Source organism: Rousettus aegyptiacus, unplaced genomic scaffold, assembly GCF_014176215.1.
Source record: "Rousettus aegyptiacus isolate mRouAeg1 unplaced genomic scaffold, mRouAeg1.p scaffold_m13_p_1, whole genome shotgun sequence".
Taxonomy (NCBI): Eukaryota; Metazoa; Chordata; class Mammalia; order Chiroptera; family Pteropodidae; genus Rousettus; species Rousettus aegyptiacus.
The window spans coordinates 94,891,166-94,914,657 of NW_023416284.1; the positions used below are offsets into that span (position 1 = coordinate 94,891,166).

General features: G+C 44.2%; 1 protein-coding gene across 2 annotated transcripts in view; it reads left to right on the forward strand.

Annotated features, from left to right (window-relative positions):
* Positions 1 to 23,492, forward strand: part of CMTR1 (cap methyltransferase 1) — a 43,920-nt gene that overhangs the window by 18,848 nt on the left and 1,580 nt on the right. The window contains exons 9-23 of one of the 2 annotated variants that reach the window (XM_016152681.2): positions 3,399 to 3,597; positions 4,394 to 4,512; positions 6,533 to 6,629; positions 6,952 to 7,084; positions 7,775 to 7,954; positions 14,627 to 14,683; positions 15,401 to 15,458; positions 15,913 to 15,981; positions 16,937 to 17,068; positions 18,015 to 18,137; positions 18,812 to 18,903; positions 19,700 to 19,768; positions 21,101 to 21,148; positions 22,010 to 22,122; positions 22,685 to 22,793. In XM_016152681.2, the coding sequence (XP_016008167.1) occupies positions 3,399 to 3,597; positions 4,394 to 4,512; positions 6,533 to 6,629; positions 6,952 to 7,084; positions 7,775 to 7,954; positions 14,627 to 14,683; positions 15,401 to 15,458; positions 15,913 to 15,981; positions 16,937 to 17,068; positions 18,015 to 18,137; positions 18,812 to 18,903; positions 19,700 to 19,768; positions 21,101 to 21,148; positions 22,010 to 22,122; positions 22,685 to 22,793 (1,598 nt within the window). The remainder of the gene's footprint in view (positions 1 to 3,398; positions 3,598 to 4,393; positions 4,513 to 6,532; positions 6,630 to 6,951; positions 7,085 to 7,774; positions 7,955 to 14,626; positions 14,684 to 15,400; positions 15,459 to 15,912; positions 15,982 to 16,936; positions 17,069 to 18,014; positions 18,138 to 18,811; positions 18,904 to 19,699; positions 19,769 to 21,100; positions 21,149 to 22,009; positions 22,123 to 22,684; positions 22,794 to 23,492) is intronic. The other variant, XM_036239562.1, reaches the window with a different exon arrangement.

Genomic DNA, 23,492 nt, shown 5'->3' on the forward strand with positions numbered 1-23,492 from the left:
CAGTGTTTCAAAGCATTTTTACCTAGTTTTAGAAAGATAAGTTATCTTTGACAGTGAACGGGCCAGGACTAGCAGTTCGCAAACCTTTTTCTGCTTCAGTCACCCTCTTTCTACAAGGCCTTCTGATTATCCACTCACTAAAGAAACTTCTTTTCCAAGTTCTTTAATGTTTCAGCTCCACCTACCTAATTCTCTATGCTGGCAAAACTGGCATGTAGACCCCTCCAGCCTTTAGTTATTTCTCTCTCCCGGGTCTCTCTCCCCATTTTCCAGTATCCGTAAGGAGCACAAAAGGGCTCTTGGAATTAGCATCTTGAGAAAATTAGGTTGATACAATGTTGATTTAATTTTCTGAGCTCCAAATGATTTCCTTTAGATCCCTGCCTGGCAGAGGAGCTCTGTCTAGCTGATGGGAAGTCACAGCATCATTTTGGGCTTTTGAGTGAAAATGCCTGCAGTACCTAGTATCTGATGATGGTCTTTTGCTGTCGGGAAAATGAAGTAAGCAGCAGGGTTGTACCATTCAGGTCGAGGGTAGAGATGTTAGTTACATAGGAAAAGGCAGCCATGTTTGTAATGCTTCAGGCAGCTTCTTGACTGGAATTGATTGATAGTGGTGGTGGGGACTTGCCCTTCCAAAGATGTTTCTCTACACTCCAGCCCCTAGTGTTTTCTCCTCTCTTTTCATCTCTGCTTTCCCCCGAGTGACAGCCAAGGTCAGCAGGCTTAGTGTGTTTTTCTAGAGCAGAGATGCTCTAGAGCAGTTCCTAGGGGAGATGGGAGTGGCTGAAATCCCAGGCACATACTCGGGTTTGCTATGGTCTCAGTGGCTCTTGGGACAGGCAAATCTCAGAATAAGTGTGGAGAACTTGAAGCTTGGGAGGTGTGGAGAAATTGGAGGTGGTGGTGGGGGGGCCTGACTCAGGTTTTTCCATGTGTTTCTGGTATCACAGGTTGTGGTAAAAGAAGAAAAGAGACTAGGGCAGGGAAATAAAGAAATTGTAAACAAAAATTGGAAGAGACAAGGAAAGAAGAGAGTTTAGATTCTTTGGGTATATGGAAGTATATTATAAACCATAACATGAGGGATTTGTGTGCTTGGGGATATTGTTAAGGTAAGAAAACGTTGTTTTGAAGTGTAACAGGAGATAAAAACTGAATGTACATTTTTAAGTTTCACTGCTATCTTGGAGGAAATTAGATGGTACTTAAAAAGTGCCCACTGAATGTGAAGTACTTGTACTAGGCATTGGAAAGAGAAAAAGATGGAAAAGGACAAGAGTTTTAACTCCAAGGTAGTTAATCTAGTTGAATATAATATCTTATATTTGTTTAGTATTTTACAGTTTATAAAGTTTTTTGACATAGGGAACTTATTTACTCCTACAAACAATCTTGAGAAATAACCTACATTAGTCCTAATATACAATCGAAGAAGCTTGATCTTAAAGATGTAAGTTGTGTGTTTGTCCTTGACTGCACAGCCTGTAGGTGGCAGAAGTGAGAACCCTAGGTGTCCTTTCTATGAAAACACCTGGCCATGGCCTCTGAGGGCCACACATCTTGAAATCAGAAATGAGATCATATTTATGCCCTCTTTTTGGAGGTGAGATACTTTGACCGACTCATTCCCTGTCCTCTTTTGGGCCAGCAGCTCACCCAGAGAGGCTGGAGCCGTTAGGAACATTGTTTTCCTTCTTTCCAGTGTGTGCAGGTCTTAAACTTGTGACCCCTGCCTCATTACCACTGTGCTATCTGGAAAGTGCTACATAATGTTCTTGGCAAATGCCTTTAGGTCTTTCTTTTGTGCGCAAATGAATATGATTCAAGAATATGAACAATTGATGGCTCAGGAACAAAGAACGCTGGGGCGGAGTGGTAGAGAAGGAGAGAAAGAACTGATAAATCCCAGCATGCCTGAGTGGGCTTATCACAGGATGATGAAGTTTATTTTTAGCTAAAGTCACTTTTTCCAGAAACTTTCACTGTTTTGATAAAACTAGATTGCTATCATCAGAGGCAAGGCCCTTGTCACCTAGAAAGCAACTGGATTGTGAGCATTAGTATTTCTATTTCTTTCTTATAACTATTTCCCTTAAAGCTTTCTGATCTTATCTAGCAGTTACAGAACTCTGGACAAGCACTCAGCCGTGCCATCCTGTTGAAAGAGAAGGCTGAGCTGCCTAAGCCCCTTTCTGCTGGATGTTCATCAGGGTTTTCTGCAGTTACCGACTCTAAAGCTCAGCCTCTTGTCAACAGTGTAGATGGTATATCCTCTCTGCTGTGGAGGGTCGGGGCAAGTAGATTTCCCCATTTAGGGCCTAGGTGTGTAAAAGAGAAGTGTAAGTACACATACAGGTAGTGCTGTTATGTTCAGTGTAAATTTTAGATTGAGAGTTAAAGCTACTCAAGTGGCCAAACCTATAATCTAGTAAAAATTCAAATGGTTATTGTAATATAGTTATTCCTGAGGTGGGTGAGTACTCGGAGGGAGACGCTAGAAGCTAGCTGCACACCATTGTCTCCTTTTTTCTCTTCCTTATCAGTTCCCAGCTGTGTACCACCTCAGGCCCCTGGCTAGCTGAGGGGCAATGGCAGGAGAAGAAAGTGCAAAAAAGGAGACTAAATGCACTGTGGTATCTTGCATTTCATCCTGGAACAAAACAAGGACTCTGGTGAAATCTGAATCAAGTCTGGAGTTTAGTTAATAGTAGTGTACCAATGTTGGTTTCTTAGTTTTGACAAATGGTAGTGCAAAACTGGAAACTGAGTAAAAGGTATATGAGAACTCTATATCTTTGTAACTTTTCTGTAAATCTAAAATTATTCCAAAATAGTTAATTGGAGAAGAAAAAAAAAAAAGGGAGAGCCTGGAGGAAAGAGAGAAGGGAAGCAGAGGCTATGGTCTAGAAAGGTAAGCACTGTGGCTTAGAAGGGGTGATGTTAGAGCCCCCAGACTTTGATTGGACAGGAAGACCTGAAACTAGTGGTCAGGTTGACTGGATTCTGATTACCTTTGTTGGCTGGTGTCTCTTTTTCCCTATCTGTAATGTAGGGGATACAGCGTCTTTTCTGCTCAGTAGGACTCTTGTAAGTCATGATGGGGTGAAGATGCTGAGAAATAAAAATGCACACTCAGCTGCCCATTAAGATGTTTTTTATTAGGAGTCTGAACTAGGCCTGGTGGTACAAAAAGGCATCAGGGGTATTTGAGGTAGGAATGCACAGCTCCAGGGCTGATGATCACTGAGAATACATTTCCTGAGTGTTATGGCCCTGGTGAGAACTCTATATTGTGCTTGCCGAAAGGCTGATTTTATTCCTCCTTTCTTCTCCTTTCTGCTCCTCATTGAGCCATTTCTTTCCCCTTCCTCCTCATCCTCCACTTGCTTTTGCAGAAACCACTGGTAAAGGATCGGGAAGCTGAGCTTCTGTACTTTGCTGACGTCTGTGCAGGCCCAGGTGGCTTCTCCGAGTACGTGCTGTGGAGGAAGAAGTGGCACGCAAAGGGCTTTGGAATGACTCTGAAGGGCCCTAACGACTTTAAGCTAGAGGACTTCTACTCAGCCTCCAGTGAACTCTTCGAACCTTACTACGGTAGGGACACAGAGGAGGGTACTAGCGGCTACGAGGGACAGTCCTGTGTGGGGAATTTTGGTTGGAAGCAGCTGTTGTCCACTTGCCATGTTTTCTTTCCTAGGTCTCTCAGCCTGGGGTTCCCAGTCCATGTCATGTAGGTCTCGGTTCCCACTAGACTGCCCGTTTTTACCCTAGGCCTGTGGGATACAGGTTAAACACTCCACTAGGCAAACTTATCCAAGACTCCTTTATATTAATTCCTCCTTTTTTTCTCTTGTGGTGACAGGAGATAATGAAACTGCCTGATCTCCGGCAGAGAACTGTCAGGGTTATTAACATCCAAACCCCACTCTCATCTCTAGCCCAGTGTGGGGGTGTGGAATGCACTGGTAACAGATAGCTCAGCAACCCCACAGCAGTGCTCTCCATTCTTTCTTTATTGTGATTTGGCACCAAATCCTAAGTCCTTTCTTAACATTCCTTACTAAAATTGATACTGGTTTCAAAATGTAGGTGCTTTAAACACAGCTTTGGTTTTGAAGAGGAAGGCCTGTGTTTCAGTTGATGACTCTTGGCTGGTCAGTTCCTTTTAACCTCTGGTTTATTACAACAGGGCCCTGTTTCTGCCTCTTGGTCCATCACTGCAAGGCAGCCTTGCAAGAGGGTTCCTGCAGTCAGTTGCTTCTCACAGGGACTTTTCTCCTGGGCCTTAAGACCCACTTAACACCTGTGTTCACAGCCCCAGAGAACTCATGTCCCAGCTCTTGGAATGTACAGGGCAGATGAGCTAAATGTGAATCTTATATTCTGCCAGGCGAGGGTGGGATTGATGGAGATGGAGACATCACCCGCCCAGAGAACATCACTGCTTTTCGGAATTTTGTCCTGGATAACACAGATCGCAAGGGTGTCCACTTTCTGATGGCCGATGGGGTAGGTGATCTGCTCTCCATAGGGTGATGCTGTAGGGACATATCACATTAGAGGCTTGAGACGTGTTTTATTAGTCCTTGAGCTGCCGTGGAAAGTACTAGCTCACTATTCAGATAGTAGAGGATATATGATATATGTTTTTATTCTTTCGTACGTATTTTCAATCATAACTTTGTCAAGGCAGTGATGTTGTAGACACCTTTGCTTGGAGCAAGTTGCTCTTCTCAGTTCACTTCTTCAGAGGGCCTCAGCTGGCTGAGACACTGTGAGGTGGGAGAAACATGACTAAAATGAACTAGGCAGAACTAACCAGGAAGATCATTTCCATCATTCGTCACCTGGGTGCTGCTTCTGGCAGAAGTTGTCTATACATGACTACTCCTAAGCCCCTGAATGGGCTGGCAGATGACCATAAAACCAGAGGCAGCAGCTCAAGGGAATCCACAGGGGGCTCTGTCAGTGGCTGGGCTAAAGTGAATATTCATAGAGCCCAGTTCCTTGGGCAACTACTTGAGGCACAGAGGGGGGCCCACTGCAGCTTTCTCAGCCAGTAATCTAATGTGTCACATAGTCTTTTTCCTGAGTGAGCCACCACTTAAAGGAGGGACAGAGAATATGACAGTTGCTCCACGGTCACATGACCAGAGTTAAGAAAGGCCTCTGGAGCTCCTTGGGTGGACTTTCAAGCAGTGTTAGAGTATGGAGAGGTGATGGAATGTGCAGGATGTCAGCATAGGCTCTGAAGATGCCCTTGCTCACCATAGCATTGTGCACGGTAGGGAACAACAGATAGGCTGCGGGTAGGAGGTATGGTAAAGGGGCTGCTCCAGCTGAGCAGGTGTGAGGGTCTGATAATGCTAGAGAGGCATCTGTTGCAATGTGGCAGGTAGAGTGGCAAACTCAAGGATTGTCTTTCTGCTTAGGCAATACAGACTGGTGACTGGGCTGCTTTTTTTCTTTTTTGAATTGACCCTTTAAACAGGCATGCATTTTGAGAAGCATCTATAAATCTTGAAGACATTGCTAAACATTGTAAGTTCTAAGTCATTTAGCTGTTAATCTCCACAGGACTGAGGCTTGGTTTGGCTGGGGCCAGCTTAATGGAGACCAACCTCATTTACTTTTTTAAAGTTATTGTGATTAAAAAAAAATGTAAAGTTTATAACCTCAACCATTTTTAAGTGTGCAGTTAAGTAGTGTTAAATATATTCACATTGTTTTGAAACATCTTCAGAACATTTTTCATTTTATAAAGTTGAAGCTCTTTCTTTGCCCATTAAGCAACTCCCCTCTCCCATCCCCCAGCCCCTGGCCTCCTTTCCTTTCGGTGAGCTTGATACTCTGCTCCCTGTTGGGATCTCACAGGGAAAGAGACCACAGGAATAGTAACTACATTCTTTGAACACACACCCTGGCCAGAGACCCTGCTGGCTAGAGGTTGAGCCTTCATGGTCTTGGGACAGGGAACTGGGCTTTGTGAGTAAATCCTTAGTTAGCAAAGAAAGAGAGATCACTGACTGTCAGAGTTGTGCTCACTTTTTTCCTGTCACCAAACTGGGGCCTGTTCAGTGATCAGCATAGCTGCTGAGTGAGCATTCCACCACATGTACTTCCTGGGCCCCATCAGACTCAACAGGGCATTGTTTCCTATCTTGTAGTCGGCCTGTGAGCAGCCAGTGTTTTGCCTCTGTTCTGTTCACTCCTCCCTTGGATTCCTATGTGAGTTTTACAGTTTTCTTAACCAGCTCCTTGGAAAAGCAGACTTGGTTCCCATTCCCTGGGACTGATAGAGCAGTGACACTAGTCCAGTAGTCATGCCTGGGTCCTAGTACTAGCTTCATCTCTAATGAGCCATGTGACCATGCCAAAATAATTCAAATGCCCAGCTGTATCTTTATCAGTCAGGTGCTGGTAATCAGTGCAAACACTTCAAGAAATCTCAGTGAAGATGAGGTAGGGATGCTCTTTTCGATCTTCATCACTTCTCTTCCCCACCCTGATCCTTGTGCTTTTGTTTCAGGGTTTCTCTGTGGAGGGGCAGGAGAACCTACAAGAGATCCTCAGCAAGCAGCTGCTGCTCTGTCAGTTCCTCATGGCGCTGTCTGTTGTCCGGACAGGTGACACTTCCTCAGCTGTCTCCCTATTCCAGGACCCACTAGAGAACCTGTTGGACAAGAGCATGTATAAGGGTTGGCTTGGAAGTTAAAAAAAAAAAAAAACCTGCTTATATCAGGTGACGGGTTGCTGAATGAGGAATTAAGGGAAGAAAGTGCTATAGAATCCCCAAAGTCCCTCCAAAGCTAAGTCTCCCCCATAAATTGCCTGTGACTTTTAATGGACTCGGGTCCCTGACTTGGTCATATTTACCCCCTGAGACTACTTTACCCACCTCTTGGACTAGAACCACTGACTGCTGTTGGTGTTTTCTCTCTAATCCAGGAGGCCACTTCATCTGTAAAACCTTTGACCTTTTCACACCATTCAGCGTGGGGCTAATCTACCTGTTATACTGCTGCTTTGAACGAGTATGTCTCTTTAAGCCGATTACCAGCCGACCTGCCAACTCAGAGAGGTGAGGTTTACCTCTCCATTTTAATCAGACTGGTTGGCTAAATGTCAGAGTACAAATCTTGGTGCATCTCTCAGGCATGACCCCTCAAGCAACATTAAAAACCTTGACTTTAAAGAAGTGATTATTGCCAAGAGGAGTCAGGATTCGAATCTTACTGGTTCTGTGATATGCCAGTTCAGCCTCTTTCTCCCTCTTCACAAGCCTTATTCACCACCTTTGTGTAGGGGATCCTTGGCTTGGCCCAGGAGGGAGAACGTGACCAATAGAAGGGACATGAGTTGGGAGAGGCAAGAAGGTCACCAGCCAGAGGCACTGTTGGGATCCCAGGTGGGATATAGTGCCCATGTACCATGTGAGAGAAGATGCGGCCAATCTGAATTGCTAGGTGGCTTGTTAAAAACAGATTTCTGGGCCCCATCCCTGGAGAGTCTGACTGATGAGGTTTGTAATTTAACAGACTCCCCAGGTGATGGTGATACAGCTAGCCTGACACAGGGCAGTTGGGAACCACTACCATAGGGAGTAGAAATACAGCCCAACATAAAAAGGAAAGATTTGAGGTAAACTTTTGCAGCACAGTCTGTGCTGTTCTTTGTGCATAGACTTAAGGCTGTTGAGCTTCATGACTCAGCAAGGGGTTTGGAGAGGAGGAATGTTGGTGGGGAATGCTCATAGGGTTTCTCCTGCCAGGTATGTGGTGTGCAAGGGCCTGAAGGTGGGCATAGATGACGTGCGAGAGTACCTCTTCTCCGTCAATATTAAACTCAACCAGCTACGGAACACGGATTCCGATGTCAACCTTGTGGTCCCCTTGGATGTGATCAAGGGAGACCATGAATTTACTGACTACATGATACGGTCCAATGAGAGGTAAGTAAACCAGGTTTTTTTTGCTGGCACTGCTAGGGTATCAAGGAAGACCAGAGAATGAAGAACTAAAAGACTGGCTCTTGGTATCACTTTGTCAACCCTGAATCAACCCTGAAAAATTGATAACTGGGGTTGGTCTGCTTATTCCAGGGCTCCCGGGGACTTAGAGGACCCTCATCCTGCTCCCGTGCTCTGTCACAAGGGTGGCCAGTGGGAGCCTGGCTGGCTTAGTCCTTCCCATGAGAGTCTGGATATGGTATTGAAATCTAACAGAGAGCAACCTTGTCTTCTGACCGTGGAGGCAGGCAGGAGTAATTTCCCTTTAATTGCTTCTGTTTATAAAAGGCAATCATGGTTGTTGCCTTGTGAAGATGCTGTTTGGGGGCAGGAGATGGCTGGAAAGCAAGTATATGACATTAAAAGCTTCTGGTATGAAAGCTTTTGCTAGTTTATAAGTTCCCCAGATGGGTGATCCAAATGCTGTTTTTTTCCCCAAACTTCTTTAATTGTTTTTCCTCCTCCCTGTTAGTGGCAATAATTTAAAGTCCTAACAGTTGGCTCAGTTTTCTAAGTGGGCAAGCCTTAGAGAAAAGTTTTTTGAGGTAGGTTGGAGAGCTGTATAGTAGCAGTGAATCAGTACAAGTGCTTTCTTATGGGGCCGGATAGGTGTTGAAAAAGTCATTTTGTCCATTCATCTGTCAGTGGACATTTAGGTTGTTTCTACATCTTGGCTGTAGTGAATAGTGCTACAGTGAACATGAGGATGCTGGTTTCTTTTCAAGATCCCGATTTCAGTTCTTTTGGACAAATACCCAGAAATGGAATTGCTGGATCATAGTGGTAGTTCTGTTTTTCCCTCGCCTCATTGCACTGACTAGTTCCTCCTGTATGATGTTGAATTGAAGTGATAAGAGCAGACATCCTTGCCTTGTTCTTGATTTTAAGTGTAAAATATTTAATCATTAAGTATGATGTTATCTATAGGTTTTTTATAGATGTCGTTTATCAGGTTGATGAAGTTTTCTTCTATATATTCCTAGTTTGCTGAGAGTTTTTATCATGAATGGATATTTAATTTTGTCAAATACTTTTTCTGTATCTATAGAACTTATTATTTTTCTTTATTCCATTTATAGTGAATTATATTTGGTGATTTTCACTGATAAACAAAACTTGCATTTTTGGATAAACTCCAGTTAGTCATGAGTTATCACTTTTATATATTGCTACATATGTGATTTACTATTTTATTAATGATTTTTGTGTCTGTGTGCATAAGGAATAGTAGTCTTTAAATCTGTATTTTAAAGTCCTCGTCTAGTTTAAATATTTATTTGTAAATGCTATAAATTTCCCTTTAAAATTAATATTCTTATTAATACATAAATGTATTAAGAGAAAAAAGGGTCTAAAATCAAAGAAGCTAAAAAAAGAAGAACAAATGAAGCCCAAAGTAAGGAGAATAAAGAAAATAATTTCCTTTTATTTAATTATCAATGCTATAATAATTTCCTTTTTTAAAAAATTAACTGCGTGTGTGTGTGTGTGTGTGTGTGTGTGTGTGTGTGTGTGTGTGTTTAAATGCTATAAGTTTTCCTTTGAGGACAGCTGTAGCTGAATCTCCCACATTTTTCTTCTTTTCCCCCTGTTTTATTGAAGTATAGTAGACAATTAGTTGCTCATATTTACGTTGTATAATTCAATGGGTTTTTTTTTTCATTTATAGTTGGCATACAATAATATTCATTTCAGTTGTACAACATAGTGATTAGAGATCTATATAATTCACAAAGTGGTCACCCCACTAAATAAGATACTTCTCTTTCCCCTTACATATTTTTTACAACATCGTTGACTATTTTCCTTATGCTACACTTTATATCTCCATGACTATTTTATATCTTCCCATTGTACTTCATCCTTTTGCTCTTTTTCATCGTCCCCCTAACCCATCCCATCTAGTAGCCCTCAAAATATTCTATCTGTGAGTTCGTTTCCATTTTTGTTGTTGTTGTTTATTTTGTTCTTTAGAATCCACATGTATGTGAAATCATGTGGCATTTGTCTTTCTCTATCTGATTTATTCAGCGCAATACTCCCTAGGTCCATCAAGGCAATATCTTTTTCCATCCCCTTCCTTTTAGTCTGTGTGTGTCTTTCAATCCTAAGTGAGTCTCTTGTAGGCAGCATATGTAGGAGTTTTCTTATCCATTCAGCTTCTCTATCTTTTAGTTGGAGCACTTAAATCTTTTCCATTTGATATACTTGTTAATAAATATGTAGTTATTTCCATTCTTTATTCATGATTTCAATACACGTTTTTTTTCTTTTTAAAGAAGTCCCTCCAACATTTCCTGTAATACTGTCTTGGTGATGATGAATTCCTTTAGCTTATTTTTGTCTGGAAAGCTCTTTATCTGTCCTTCCACTCTAAATGATAGCTTTGCTGGATAAAGTATTCTTGGTTGTAAATCCTGGGTTTTCAATACTTTGAATATTTTATGTGAAGCCTTTCTGTCTCGCAAAGTTTCTTTTGAGAAATCAGCTGCGAGTCTTATGGAAGCTCCCTTGTAGGTAACTAATTGCTTTTCTCTTGCTGCTTTTAAGATTTTCTCATTGTATTTAACCTTCGGCATTTTAATAACAGTGTTTCCTGGTGTGGGCCTCCTTGGGTTCATTTTTTGGGGATTCTCTGACCTTCCTGGGGTTGTATGTCTATTTTCTTCACCAGGTTGGGAAGTTTTCCATCATTTTTTTCTTCAGATATATTTTCAACTTCTTCTTCTCCCTTTCCTCCTTCAGGTACCCCTATTACACAGATGTTTTTACACTTAATTTTTTCTCATAGGTTCCTTGAATTATTATTATATTCTTGGTTACTTTTTTCTTGCTGTTCTGGTTGGGTGTCCTTGGCTTCCCAATCCTCTATATCAGTGTTTTAATCCTCTTCTTCCTCCACTCTGTTGATTCCCTCTAATACATTCTTCATCTCAGATAATATATTCTTCATTTCTAACAGGTTCCCTTTTATACTCTCCATTTCTATTTTTATGTTTTTTACCTCTTTAAGTTCTCACTGAGTTCATCTACACTTCCCTTAATTTCATTGAGCATCTTTATAACCAATGTTTTGAACTCTGCATCTGTTAGATTGCTTGACTCCATTATTCCCGGATCTCGGTTCTCTTCTCTCATGTGGTTTCTGCTTCTTTGTCTTCCCATTTTGGCTGCCTTCACATGTCTGTTTCTGTGTACTAAGCAAAGCTCCTAAGTCTCCCAGTCTTAGCGTGACTTTGTGTAGTAGGTGTCCAGTGGCACAGTCCTGAGAAGAGTTCAACTGCAGGCCAAATTTAGCCCAAACCTATGCCCCTCTGGGGCTACCTATTAAGATTCAGCAAGCAATCCACAGATGCTATGCTTACAGTTGCCTCAAGAAGTCATGCCAGAATCCAAGGTCAGCTGCCACCACTGTGAGTCTTGGTGCTGCTCTGCTAATGGCATGGGACTCTCTGAAGACAAAACTGAATGTAGCTTGGGTGCAGCCATGAGTTGGGGGAGATAGAGTTTCAGGGAATCCTCTGAGCAGAGCGACCTCTGTTATCCAGTTTGATGACGTCTCACCTATGGCGTGCTGTGCCTGCGCACTAGGAGCAGGGAGGGCTCAACAGAGGAACAATGGATACCGCCAGTACCTCTACCTGTAGAAAGCCTCACCTCCAGCCCTTGCTTTGACAACTCAGTGTTCCCCTGTAAGTCCTTGGTGCCCCCGGGTAGCTGACTCGGGTGCTCAGAGTGAGCAGATCCATCACTGTGAAAGTCCGCTCATGCACATGGCCCCTTTAAGAGGGTCTGCAGCTGCTGTAGCCTCTGTACCACTCAGCTGCTTGGGCAGCCTCACTTTGCTCCCCCCTACTTTCTACCATTGCCGGGTGTTTCTTACTTCTCTTCCTAGTTGTAGTGCTTCTCTTCATCTAGATCCCCAGGTGACTCTGCTTGCTGTTTGCTCTGTTTCCATCTCAACTTTGATGTGATTACAAGAGGGGACGAACGAAGCTTCTATCATCTACTCTATTTTGCCAGGTTCCTTCTGCCACATTTTGATGTTATCTATTTTTCATTATTATAATGAAAAATAGATTCATGCATTATGGAGATATGTGATATTTAATATCCAGATACTTTGGAATTTCCAAGATAGCTATTAGATTTCATCCTATTATACTCAAAATATACTGTTTGATTTCATCCTTTTTTTTTTTTTTTTTTTTTTTGCGGCTCATCTTTATCATGGCGAGTATTCCAACAGCTGTTATTGAGTATAGTGTTCTATAAATGTTAATTTTGTCAAGTTGTTTTATAGTATTTTTCAAATCTTCTGTATCTTAACTGATATGTTGACTATTCTATCAGTTGCTAAAGAGGGTTATTAAAGTCTTCATTTATGATTTTTCGATTATGATTTGTCTATTTCTTTAGTTTTGTTAGCTTTTACTTCATATATTTGGGATTTTTGTAATCACTTGGCAAATGCACATTTAAGATTTTGTCTTAATGAATTGCCCTCTTGTCATTGTGAAATATTTATTTTTATCTCTGGTATACTCTTGAAGTCTACTTTGTCTGATACTAATATAGCCACATCAGCTTTCTTTTGCTTAGTATTTACATGGTTTATCCTATTTTGTCTTTTTGATTTTTAACCTGTCTTTGTGTTCGTAAATAACACATGGTTGGTTCTTACCTTTTTAACCAGTGCGATAGTCTCTGCCTTTTAAGTGGGATATTTAGTACATTTACATGGACTGTAATTGTTGATATGTTTGAGTTTAAATCCCTTGTCTTGGTTGTTTGATTTCTAATTATCCTGTCTTCTGTTTCTCTGTTCCTTCCTTTTTGGTGGCGGGCAAATTCAGTATTTTTAGTAGTATTTCTTTTTATCTCCTCATATTGTTTTCTTTTTATGTCTTTTGTGTTATATTTTAGTTATTCTAAAGATTAAATTAAAGGTTACATCTTTGATTTGTCATAGTTTACTTTCAAAAAGTATTCTGCTTCATGAACAGTGTAAGAACCTTACAGTAAATGTGCATTTACAGTTCTCCTTCCTTTGTGTTCTCGTTTTATAGAAAACCTTACTTTACATTGTTATTCTTTTTATTTCAAACAGTCTATAGTCTTTGAAAGAGATTTAAAGATACACACACCTTTGTATTTACGTCTACTTTTTTTTTTTTTTTTAAAGGTTCCTTGATATTTACTGACACTTACCCATTCTGGCATTTTTCATTCCTTTCCACAGAACCAGATTTCTATTTGGAATCATTTCCCTTCACCCTAAAGAATTTCTTTTAGTTTATTTAATCTCTGCTGGAGACTGATTCTTTCAGCTTTTGTCTCTTGAAATGTATTTACTTCCTTTTCACTTTTAAAGGGTATTTTCATTGGATAGAGACTTCGAGGTTGGCACTGTTTTTCTTTCAGCACTTTAAAGATATTGTTCTGAGCTCCTTGTTTTTAGATGAGACGTTAGCCATTATTTTTACCTTTACCATTATTTTTAGCCATTGTTTCCCTGTATGTCATGTGTCCTTTCTCCTCTGATTGCATTCATGATTTTCTCTTTTATCTTTTATTTTCAGCTTGTTGACCATGGTGCGTTTATATCTGGTTTTCTTTGTATGGATTCTGCTTGGGGTTCTCTGACCTTGGATTGATTTCATTTATCAATTGGGGGAATTCTCAGTGCTATTATCTTGTCAATATCTTTGTCTTATTCTGTCTTTCCTATGCTTCTGAGATTCCAATTATATTTATGTCAAACTGCTTGTTATTGTTCCACAGAGCTTACATGCTCAGTTATGGTTTTCACTTTTTTCTCTTTATGTTCCAGTTGTGTTTCCGCTGACCTGTCTGTTATCAGGTTTACTGATTCTTCTACTATGTTCAGTCTGTTGATAAGCCCATCAAAATCATCCTTCATTTCTAATATCATATTTTTTATTTCTATAATTATTTGCTTTTAAAATACAGTTTTTATATCTCCACTGATATTCTCCATCTTTATTCGCATGTCATACAACTTTTCCACTAGATCGTTTAACATGTTTTTCAGTTATTTTAAAGGCCCTGTCTGATAATTCCAACATTTGGACCATCTCTGAGTCTTGTTCTATTGGATTATTTTCCCTTTTGTCAGTGGGTCACATTTTCTTGCTTTATCACACGTCTCATACTTTTTTATTAAATGCTAGCCATTGTATGTACAAGAAAGTGGAGTCTAGCCTGGCAAGACCTGTTAGTGTTAGTCAAGTCAGTTTAGTCTGTACTTGAACTGTCTGTCTGGGCTTTGGCGCTGCTTTATTTAGAATCAGTTCGCTACTGCTTTCATAATTTTAAATATGGGATCAGAACCTTCCTCCTTCCTTTTAGCAGGACTTGGCATCTGAGTGTCTGGAGGGTTTGACTCTTTTTTTTTTTTTTTTTTTTGCTTTACCCATGTAACTGTAATTTGGGGTCTAGTCATGGGGGTTTTCTTTCAATTCCCAGTCCCTCCTCCAGATATAGAGGGTCACTGCTCCAGTGAAGTCATCATTGTTCTTCTTTGTCCTGATGTCTTTTGGCTGTCTTTTTGGTAATCCTTCTGAGATCAAATCTTTCTTTTTTCCCTTTCAGCCACTGTAGCCTGCAGATCAAAGCTCTGGCCAAAATCCATGCCTTTGTTCAAGACACGTGAGTGCTGCCTACTTTCCACAATTCACCTATTTCAAGAGAAGATCATTTTGTTTTACTTCTCCCCCTGAGCTCTTTTATTTAATTTCAACAAATATTTTAAAAACATTTTTATCTCATACTCTGCTGTGGTCTGTGGAGAATTCCAGAGAAGATTATGGCACAAACCTTGCCCTCAAAGATTTTATGTTGTCTTTGTGAAGATAAGCCAGGAAAAGGATACAGGAAAAGTCATTAACAGTACATCAGAGGGTGTAGAATACATCATGTTAGGGGACATGTGTAAAGAATGATCAAGAGAGGGAATGTAGAACTGGTTAGGGAAAATCTCTGGTAGGGGCAAGCATAAGCTAATTTGGCTTTTTGGGGCATAGTGATGTCCATTGGGATAGACTTAATGTGGCCTATATCAGCAGAGGAGGAGCCAGAACATACTGATGGGTAATTTAAAGAAGGATGTGTGAAGAACCCTATCAGATGGTCAGGAGGGTAGTCTCCTCTCTTTCCTGTGTGGTAGGAAGGGGAGGTCATCCTATTTCCAAGAGGCAGGGCCGTGTGCGTGTGATGAGCACTCTGGGCTGATGGCATTACAGCCTCCAGGTGTGCACACATATTTTTTCATGCGGGCTTCCTCTCTGGGATTCTGAGGAGGCTTACAGGAGTCACACTCCTTGTACCTCATGGAGGTTTAATCACTTGCTGGCTTTATTTTCCCAGGACCTTGAGTGAGCCTCGGCAGGCAGAGATCCGGAAAGAGTGCCTCCGTCTTTGGGGGGTAAGCGTCTCCCTAGCCCAGTGTTGCTACAGGACAGGAAAGCTGTAGAGAAGACCTGTAGGTCTCCTGCTACATGAAAATGTCTCCCTCCCCTCACAGCATTCCAGGGCTGGACATTTCAGCATTGTTTGGTGTTACCTCTTTGGCCCTTTCACTGCCAGTTGGGCCCTGCAGCTGGGTCATAAAGGACAAGGGTGGTGGGCGAACAGGCCTCATTTTGCTGTTGGTAGCCCTGTGTAGCAACAAAGGGAAGTGGCATTTGGGGTGTGCTACCACAGGGCCTGAAAGGGAACAGTGACTGAATCATCCATCTCCATCCCCCTCTTGCTAGACTCCTGTGTTATGTGCCATTTCATCTTCCCCAGTCTGAACCTCTCCCCTCATCTATGTAGACTCTCACACAGTCTTGGTCAAAAGTCCATTTGAAAATCAAAGCTCTTTGCTGTCTCTTCAGATCCCAGATCAGGCTCGAGTTGCTCCTTCTTCCTCAGACCCAAAATCTAAGTTCTTTGAGCTAATCCAGGTAAGGTTCACGTCTGATGAAAATAAAGTTAGAGAGGCCTACCTCTACGTACGGAAAGTATCACTGAGACCCCAGATGTCTGTCTTTCAGAAGACTTGTACAGGTACCACCTGGGCTCTGAGGGACTGGGCCGAGGCCACCACACATGGGAACCTTTGGTGTAGGGGTGTTGAGTTCCCTGAGAGCCCATTAGGCTGCTTGAAGATTCTCGTCCTGAGATATGCTGTGCTCAGCATTCCCGCCACCCAAAGGATGGTGCTGACTATCACTCCCTGGCCAGTTTAGGGTTCCGTGAGATTTGCCTGTAGGGGAGACTGAAGTATGGGATTATCTTAGGCAAAGGCCCAAGGGGGACTTCCAGGAGAGCTCTGTAGTAGGGCTGGCCTAACCCTTAGCTCACTGTCCTGATTCCCGTGAACTGGTCCTGCCTCTTTTTTTTCTACCACTTGACTTCCAGCTTTTCCTTGGGCATCATTTAAATCTAGCCCAGATCATGGGCCATTGTGCTGGTTTTGTGGGGTCAGGCACTGGAAAATAAGATCGAAGATGGCCTCAAAAGAATAGCATGGGTACATTTTTCTGAATGGGGTGGAGAGATCACTTAAACCAACTGGTGGGGAGTCCTTGCCTTCAGTTTTATTGAAGGAATGGCTTTTATATGCTGGTGACATTTCTTTATAGCTCTGGTAAATGTATCTGTACTTGGAGCCTCGGTGTTGTTTCCTATCTCAGCCTCTCCTAATAGGTCCTAAAGGAACACTCCAGGCAGAGGGAATTAGACCCCAGTTAGTGCATCATTAAGGAGGGCAGGAGGTGTAGGGTATGATATTTCCGAGAGCAAGTGCTTCCTGTCCCTCGCCTCTCCCAGCCTGCCCCCACCCCCATACAGGTACCCATACTGAGCGCCTGTCCCTTCCCCCAACCCAGCTGTGTTTTCTCTGACCCGGGTCTGCAGGGCACTGAGATTGACATCTTCAGCTATAAGCCCACACTGCTCACCTCCAAAACCCTGGAGAAGATCCGTCCAGTGCTCGACTACCGCTGCATGGTGTCTGGCAGTGAGCAGAAGTTTCTCATCGGCCTGGGGGTAAGTCTGCAGCCTGCTTCCTACCCAGCTGTGGGTGGTGGAACCTTACCCTCTGTCTGTAGGAATCTGGACAGCTGCCTGCCACACTCAGTGCATGTTTTCTTGGCACCAAGCAACAGGGGCTTTGACCCCCCCCCCCCAGTGAAGGTATTTCTTGCAACATTACTTCCTTTCTTCCTCTGAGTTAGCCAGTTGTCATTCATTCATTCATTCTTTTATTTATTTGCTTATTCATTTCCATACACCGCTAAAGGGAATATTGCCTCTTTTCTTGTTATATGGAGCTTCCTAGGCTGGTAGGATGGTCAGCAGGCTAATTTGGCTTGAGTCCATGTGGCCATTTCTTTGCAACACCACGACCATCCCATGTCATCCTTTCCAGCAAAGACACTACCTATCCTTACTCTGGGGCCCTTGGAGCCTAAAATGAGGTGAGGGAAAGCCTTGGCAGTTCTGTGTGTTACTTAATTGGGTAAAGTCATTGTTGCTCTTTTTTTCTACTCTGACTTGCCTTTCTATATAATTTTATTTCTTCGTCCTCACTTACTTTCTATGTGTCCTCTCATACTTTATCTTTTTCTCATTTTTACTTTTTCTCTCCTGCTCTGCTCTCTGGACCCTTCACCAAACCCACCTCAGACATATGCACCAAACTAGATCTTTCTTAAAGGCACTAATCATGGACTTAGGCTTATTGAATGGTGCCCTGGTCTATGCCCTACCATGGGACCAAGCTGGATCTCTACTTCTCTTCCACTAAGGCAGTGGAAGACAGCACTATTGTTATCATGGATGTATAGCTGACTAATCTCTCCTAGACATTTCCTTCTGACATTTCCCAGTCCTATCAGCTTGTAGCCACCAATTGAAAGCCCTTTTGAGAACTGAGCCTCTCACCTCTCAATCTCCATGCTTGTTTGACCCAGCTTTTTCTCTCTGCTTGTAGAAATCACAGATCTACACGTGGGATGGCCGCCAGTCAGACCGCTGGGTCAAGCTGGACTTGAAGACAGAGCTACCCCGAGACACACTGCTCTCTGTGGAGATTGTCCATGAGCTGAAAGGGGAGGTCAGAGGTGGTTCTGCTCATGTGTCCTGGCCCTGCCAGCTAGGAACCTGGGGCATAGCTGAGCCTGGCCCTTTTTCCCTCTGAGTTAACTGAGTTACATTGTACGTGGCCAAGGGCCAGGGAAAGGCATTATAATTATTCCTGCTCAAGCAATTGCTCTAAGCCATGGTACATTCAGGTAGGAAGGACCACGGTTTCCATCTGTGAAGGAGACCTTTAGCATCTCTATGCACCCAGGTCCCCGGTGGCCCTGCTGGGCGTTTTTAGTGCTGGTTTATTTTAGTTTAGGACCAAGGATCCCTTGGGAAAGAAGCAACTTGTTGTTTCCCATAGCTTTGAGTATACAGCCATACAGATGATTTTTGAACAGTCAGTAGGAACAATTGGCAAGAGTTGGAAGCCATGCTCTTAGCTGGAGCACCATGGCAACAGCCTCATTGGGTTTGAGGTTCACGGGGTGCTTATCACCCAAAGCCTCAGATCTATGCCTGTTCAGAAGCCTGGACCAGCCTGATGCTAAGAATCAGCTGGGAGGGAGACAAAAGAAATACCTTGTGTTTAGAACTCTTCCCTTCTCCTGGGCTATAGGTAGAGTGGGGGCCAGCATGCCATGGTGGGCAGAGTGGACCCCAGGCCGATTCCCGGCAGGGTTGGCAGCATACTTGTCTTTCTAGGGAAAGGCCCAGCGGAAGATTAGTGCGATCCACATCCTCGATGTCCTTGTGCTGAATGGCAGTGACGTGCGGGAGCAGCACTTTAACCAGCGGTCTGACATGGGCCCTGGGGGAGGGAGGTGGGGTAGGCCAGGTCAGCCCTGTGGCAGCAGCCTCTGAGGGTTGGCCCCTCAGCCAGGCCTTCCCTGCTTACGGATTTCCATAGTGTTTCCCCCTTCCACCTATGGGCTGGTTTCAGGGGCGGGGTAAGCTATTAGTGTTGAGACTTCAGACTTTGCTAGGGCTTGAGCCATAATGATCATAGATACCAGCACAATCCCATTTTGTCACAGCTGTTCAGATCACAGATGATGTTTACGTTAAGGTTGAGCAAGAGGGTGACCTTACGGGGAGAAGCACATGTTGTGCTTGGGTGGTCGGTCCTATTTAAGTCAGTTCATCTGGATCCCACAATTCCCACAAAGGCACTTTGGTTGGTGGATGGATGCGTAGTTGTTAAAAGGAGGGACATCTTGCACCGCCACATTGCTGATGTCACTTCTGAATTGGTTCATCTCAGTGGGTATCTGTGGTTTGGGGTGATGAAGTAGACACAGTAAAGATGATATTAAAGTTCTAGTAGACTGCCTGAGCACAGCTGAAGGCACACTTCAGAAAAACCAATGAAGATGTAGCAAAATTAGAGGTCAGAATTCAGAGAGAGAGAGAGAGAGAATGCTTCAGTGGAGAAAGGCTGGGCTTCTTGGGGGATGTGTGAGTGCTGCCCCTTGGAGCAGTTTTGCTATAGATTCAGGAGTGTTCTCCCATTGGTGCTGTGAAAATGCCTCCGACAGGGATGCTGGTGGAGGCATCCTTGTTTGTATCTGAGAGACTCTCTTTGGATTATAGAATTCAGCTTGCTGAGAAATTTGTGAAAGCTGTTTCCAAGCCTAGTCGGCCTGACATGAATCCCATCAGGTGAGTATATCATCTCTTCCTCTCAAATCTCCCTTCCTTGTTGCTTCTTTCTGGCCAGTGTTGGCTTCCCCATCCTGTGGAGGATGGGAGTGCTCAGTGAAGGGGACCCAGCAAGGTTGGTGTTAGAGATAAGACTGCCCTTGATGAGTGATTTGTTTGGGAGTGCTAGGTAGGTAGGTAGCTCCTTTACCCCAGAGTAACTCCTCATCCTGCTGGTCACAGTGGGCCAGCCTCCACAGGAGATTTATTTGTAGGGGTTAAGGTATCCTCATTAAAGATGTGTGTGCTTCTGAGAGCACTCATACACCACTGTGAGTCACACGTTCATACTTGAGTATCATTAGCAAATCACTTGGCCTTTTCATTTTTTTAGGTAAGAAAAGGGTGCTGAAGGAATGGAAATTTTTGAAGATGAGAAAGAAAGAGGAGGATAGTTTGAAGGAGTGGGAACCTTGGTGCTTGAGAAGAAGGCTAGGGTTTTCTGCCTTGTTAAATTTCATGAGGGAGGAGAGAACATTCAAGGAACAGACAAGGTCAGGTTATTACCTCTGGAGCTTCATTTTCCTAGAGACTGAGGTGTCTATTTATACTTTATCAAAATCATTCTTATTCTTTTTAATATAAATTTACTTAAAATTAAATCCAGTACTGAGAACGCACTTTATAGATGTCTTCTGAAAGTCCAAAAACAGTTTTTTTCCCATACTTGAAAATGTCCTGTCTGCCTGGGCCTGAGGCAGCTCCTAGGGACCCTGTCTCTATTGTTTGCGGTCTGGTTGCTGGGTCTCTGGGGAACCTTCCCCAGTAGCAATTCCCAAGGTGTGTTCAAGAGCCCCCAGAAGTGAAGGGCTGGTCATCAAACAGTAGCCCTGCATCCTGGGTAGGCGTCCCCCCGCCCTCTATGGTAACAGCCCTATTAGGACTATTTGGAAGTAACTTGTGCTCCAGGAGGGCTTAAAATCCATGTAGTCAGACGTGGGCAAGAGTCTGGACCTTGGTGTTCTGGTCTCTGTTAACGGTGATGACAAACTGGGGTGGGAATGCCGACAGAGACATCTTTATCTGCCTGCCCTTCTTCTCTCCCTCCCCTTTTCCATATAACCACAGTCACCCTGCAGCCATCCCAAGGGGGTGCTTGGCAGCTCTGAAATGTAGGGCTTGTCTGTGTATGACAATAGTGCGGCAGAGAGGCCAGGGGTCCACATTCTTGAAGACTTGGGTGGTGCAGGGGTCTGGGGCAGAGGGCAAGCACAGGCACAGCCTCCTGCCTACCAGCTTCTGCCTGGACAGGAGCATCTCCCCAGGAAGCCTTTGTCCTCTCTCTACCTGCAGGGTGAAGGAGGTGTACAGGCTGGAGGAGATGGAGAAGATTTTTGTCAGGTGAATGACTCAACCAGGGTAGCTCAGGATTTGAGAAGAGTTGGAGTGGGGGGAATGGCAGTATCCAGGATTCGTTGTTTTTTTGTAGAGATGGTTTGGGGTGAGCAGTGAGTTGGCCCTGGCGGGCTGCCTATACCTCCCGCCTCCCTTGCCTCGGTGCAGTGCGTCTCCACTGCAGCCAAGAGCCCCCCGGCTGAGAGCTGATTCAGCACCCTGTCAGGAGGGGAGCAGGCGAGTCTGTGTCAGGCAGAAATACGGGCTCATTGATGCTGTAATAGTTACAATTGTCCCTGTGAGGGGTAGAGCAGCAAGCTGCTTGAAACACTATAAATCCCAGCTCCTGGTGCTGACAGAGAGATTGAGCCTGGAGGGGCAGAGGGGGCATAACTGCTTCCTCAGATTCTTAGTGGTGTTGGGGGTGCTCAGTCAGATCTGTGGGTCTCATCCCTCATCCTGGGTGTGCCCCTTGCTGTGGCATGGAGTCTCAGTGCTCTCGTGTTAACTCTTTACTGGCCCCAATGATGTTATGGGTGGTGGACCCGGTGGCACCTGTGGTTTCAGACCTTACCTTTACCGGTGTCACTTTGAAACACCCCAAACACCACAAAACATCTGTCACTCCCCTGCTTCCATTACTTAGTTGAGAGTTCAGAGCCTGAGTTCTGAACCCAGCACTGCACTCATTCACTTGCAGTGTGGCATGGAGCAGCTCACTTATGTCTGCCTCAGTTTCTTATGTTGATCTGAGATAAAATACTGTGGTTGGTGTGATTTCACTATCAGCCAGAGACTCATGTTAGGGCTTTCTCTCTCATGCACACACTTACACTTCATGTTTGCACACCTCCTTGGGGAAATCAGGTTAGAAATGAAGATAATCAAGGGCTCCAGTGGCATACCGAAGCTCAGCTACACAGGACGGGATGACCGGCACTTTGTGCCCACTGGCCTCTACATCGTCAGGACAGTGAATGGTGGGTGATGAGTGATTGTTCCCTGCCCTGCCTCCCTCCATCAGAGTGACTGGCCCGCACCAAGTGGGAAGTAGCCAGGCTGGCGTTTCTTTGAGGTCTGTGGTGGGGAGTATTGTGTTCCCCAAGCCTCTAATGTTCTTTGGTGGGTGCTGGGGGTTAGGTTGGGCCTGGGAAGAGAGGGCCCCAATTTGTATATGCTTGCATGGTGTTCTCATGGTGGGAAGAGGACCTTCTTAGTGCATAGCAGCATGCCCAGAAAGTCAAGGTTGGCCATTTGCATCCCCTGTAGAATCCCTTTTCTTCAGTGTCCTCTAGTCCTGCTCCCTCTGCCAGGGACCCAGAGATGTTGCCCTGGTGGCACGTTGGCAGGACAGGGCGGGGTTGTTAAGAATTATCTTAGTTGTCCTCCTGGAGCCCCTTTGGGCTGGTGATGAAGGCTGCATGTGTTCTCTGTCTGAACTTTGAGGGGAAGGGGACTGGAAGAACGGAAGTGGGAAAGGCACACCCCTACATTGTCCTGATCTGTTCCCCCATGGGCTTCTTCCCCTCTTCCTCCTGTCAGAGCCATGGACTATGGGATTCAGCAAAAGCTTCAGGAGGAAGTTCTTCTACAACAAGAAAACCAAGCTCTCTACCTTTGACCTCCCTGCAGACTCCATTGCCCCATTTCAGTAAGTAGCCCTCTAGGCCTGACCCCTCTGCAGCCCCAAGTATTCCTGCCAGGATGCTAGCCAGCCCTTTGGGGCACACCCCAGGTCCTGAAACTGATTGCTGCCCACACAGGAGCTCCCCTGAGCAAGGGCTAGGCTTCTCTACAAGAGTGGGGATGGCAACCCCCATTCAGGGTGTGGCTGGGCCTGCATAATAAGCTCAGTGATAGGAGAGTGATGCCAAGACCTGTTGTGATAATTGGGGGCCCTAGGTGTGAAGGGCCTCACCTAGGCAGGGCATCTGTCCCACAGGGCAGCGACTGTTTACATGACTTTCTGACCCTGGCCTGGTGGTAGGCACATGCTGAAGGCCCACAGCCCTGCCCCTTGGGACTTAGGGTCCCAACTATCCCTTGGTCAGTACCCATTGTCTATTTGCTAGATTGGTCATAGGTTCCAATGGCCCCCAGTAGCCCTAATGTACCTATAATTCGTCACTGACACTAGTGTCTGTCACTGCATTAATACTATTCTATACTAACAGCAGACAGATAAACCAGGAGTATCAGTAATTGTAGAAATCCAGTTGGACTCAGCAGCAGTAGCTGTTTGTTGGGAAAAGCTGGTTCTAGAAGGCAGGGAGGAGGAGCTGAGTGAGACCTTCTGTGTTTTGGCTGCCAGAGTGAAGACCCTCAAGTGGAGTATTGGCAGGACCCCCTA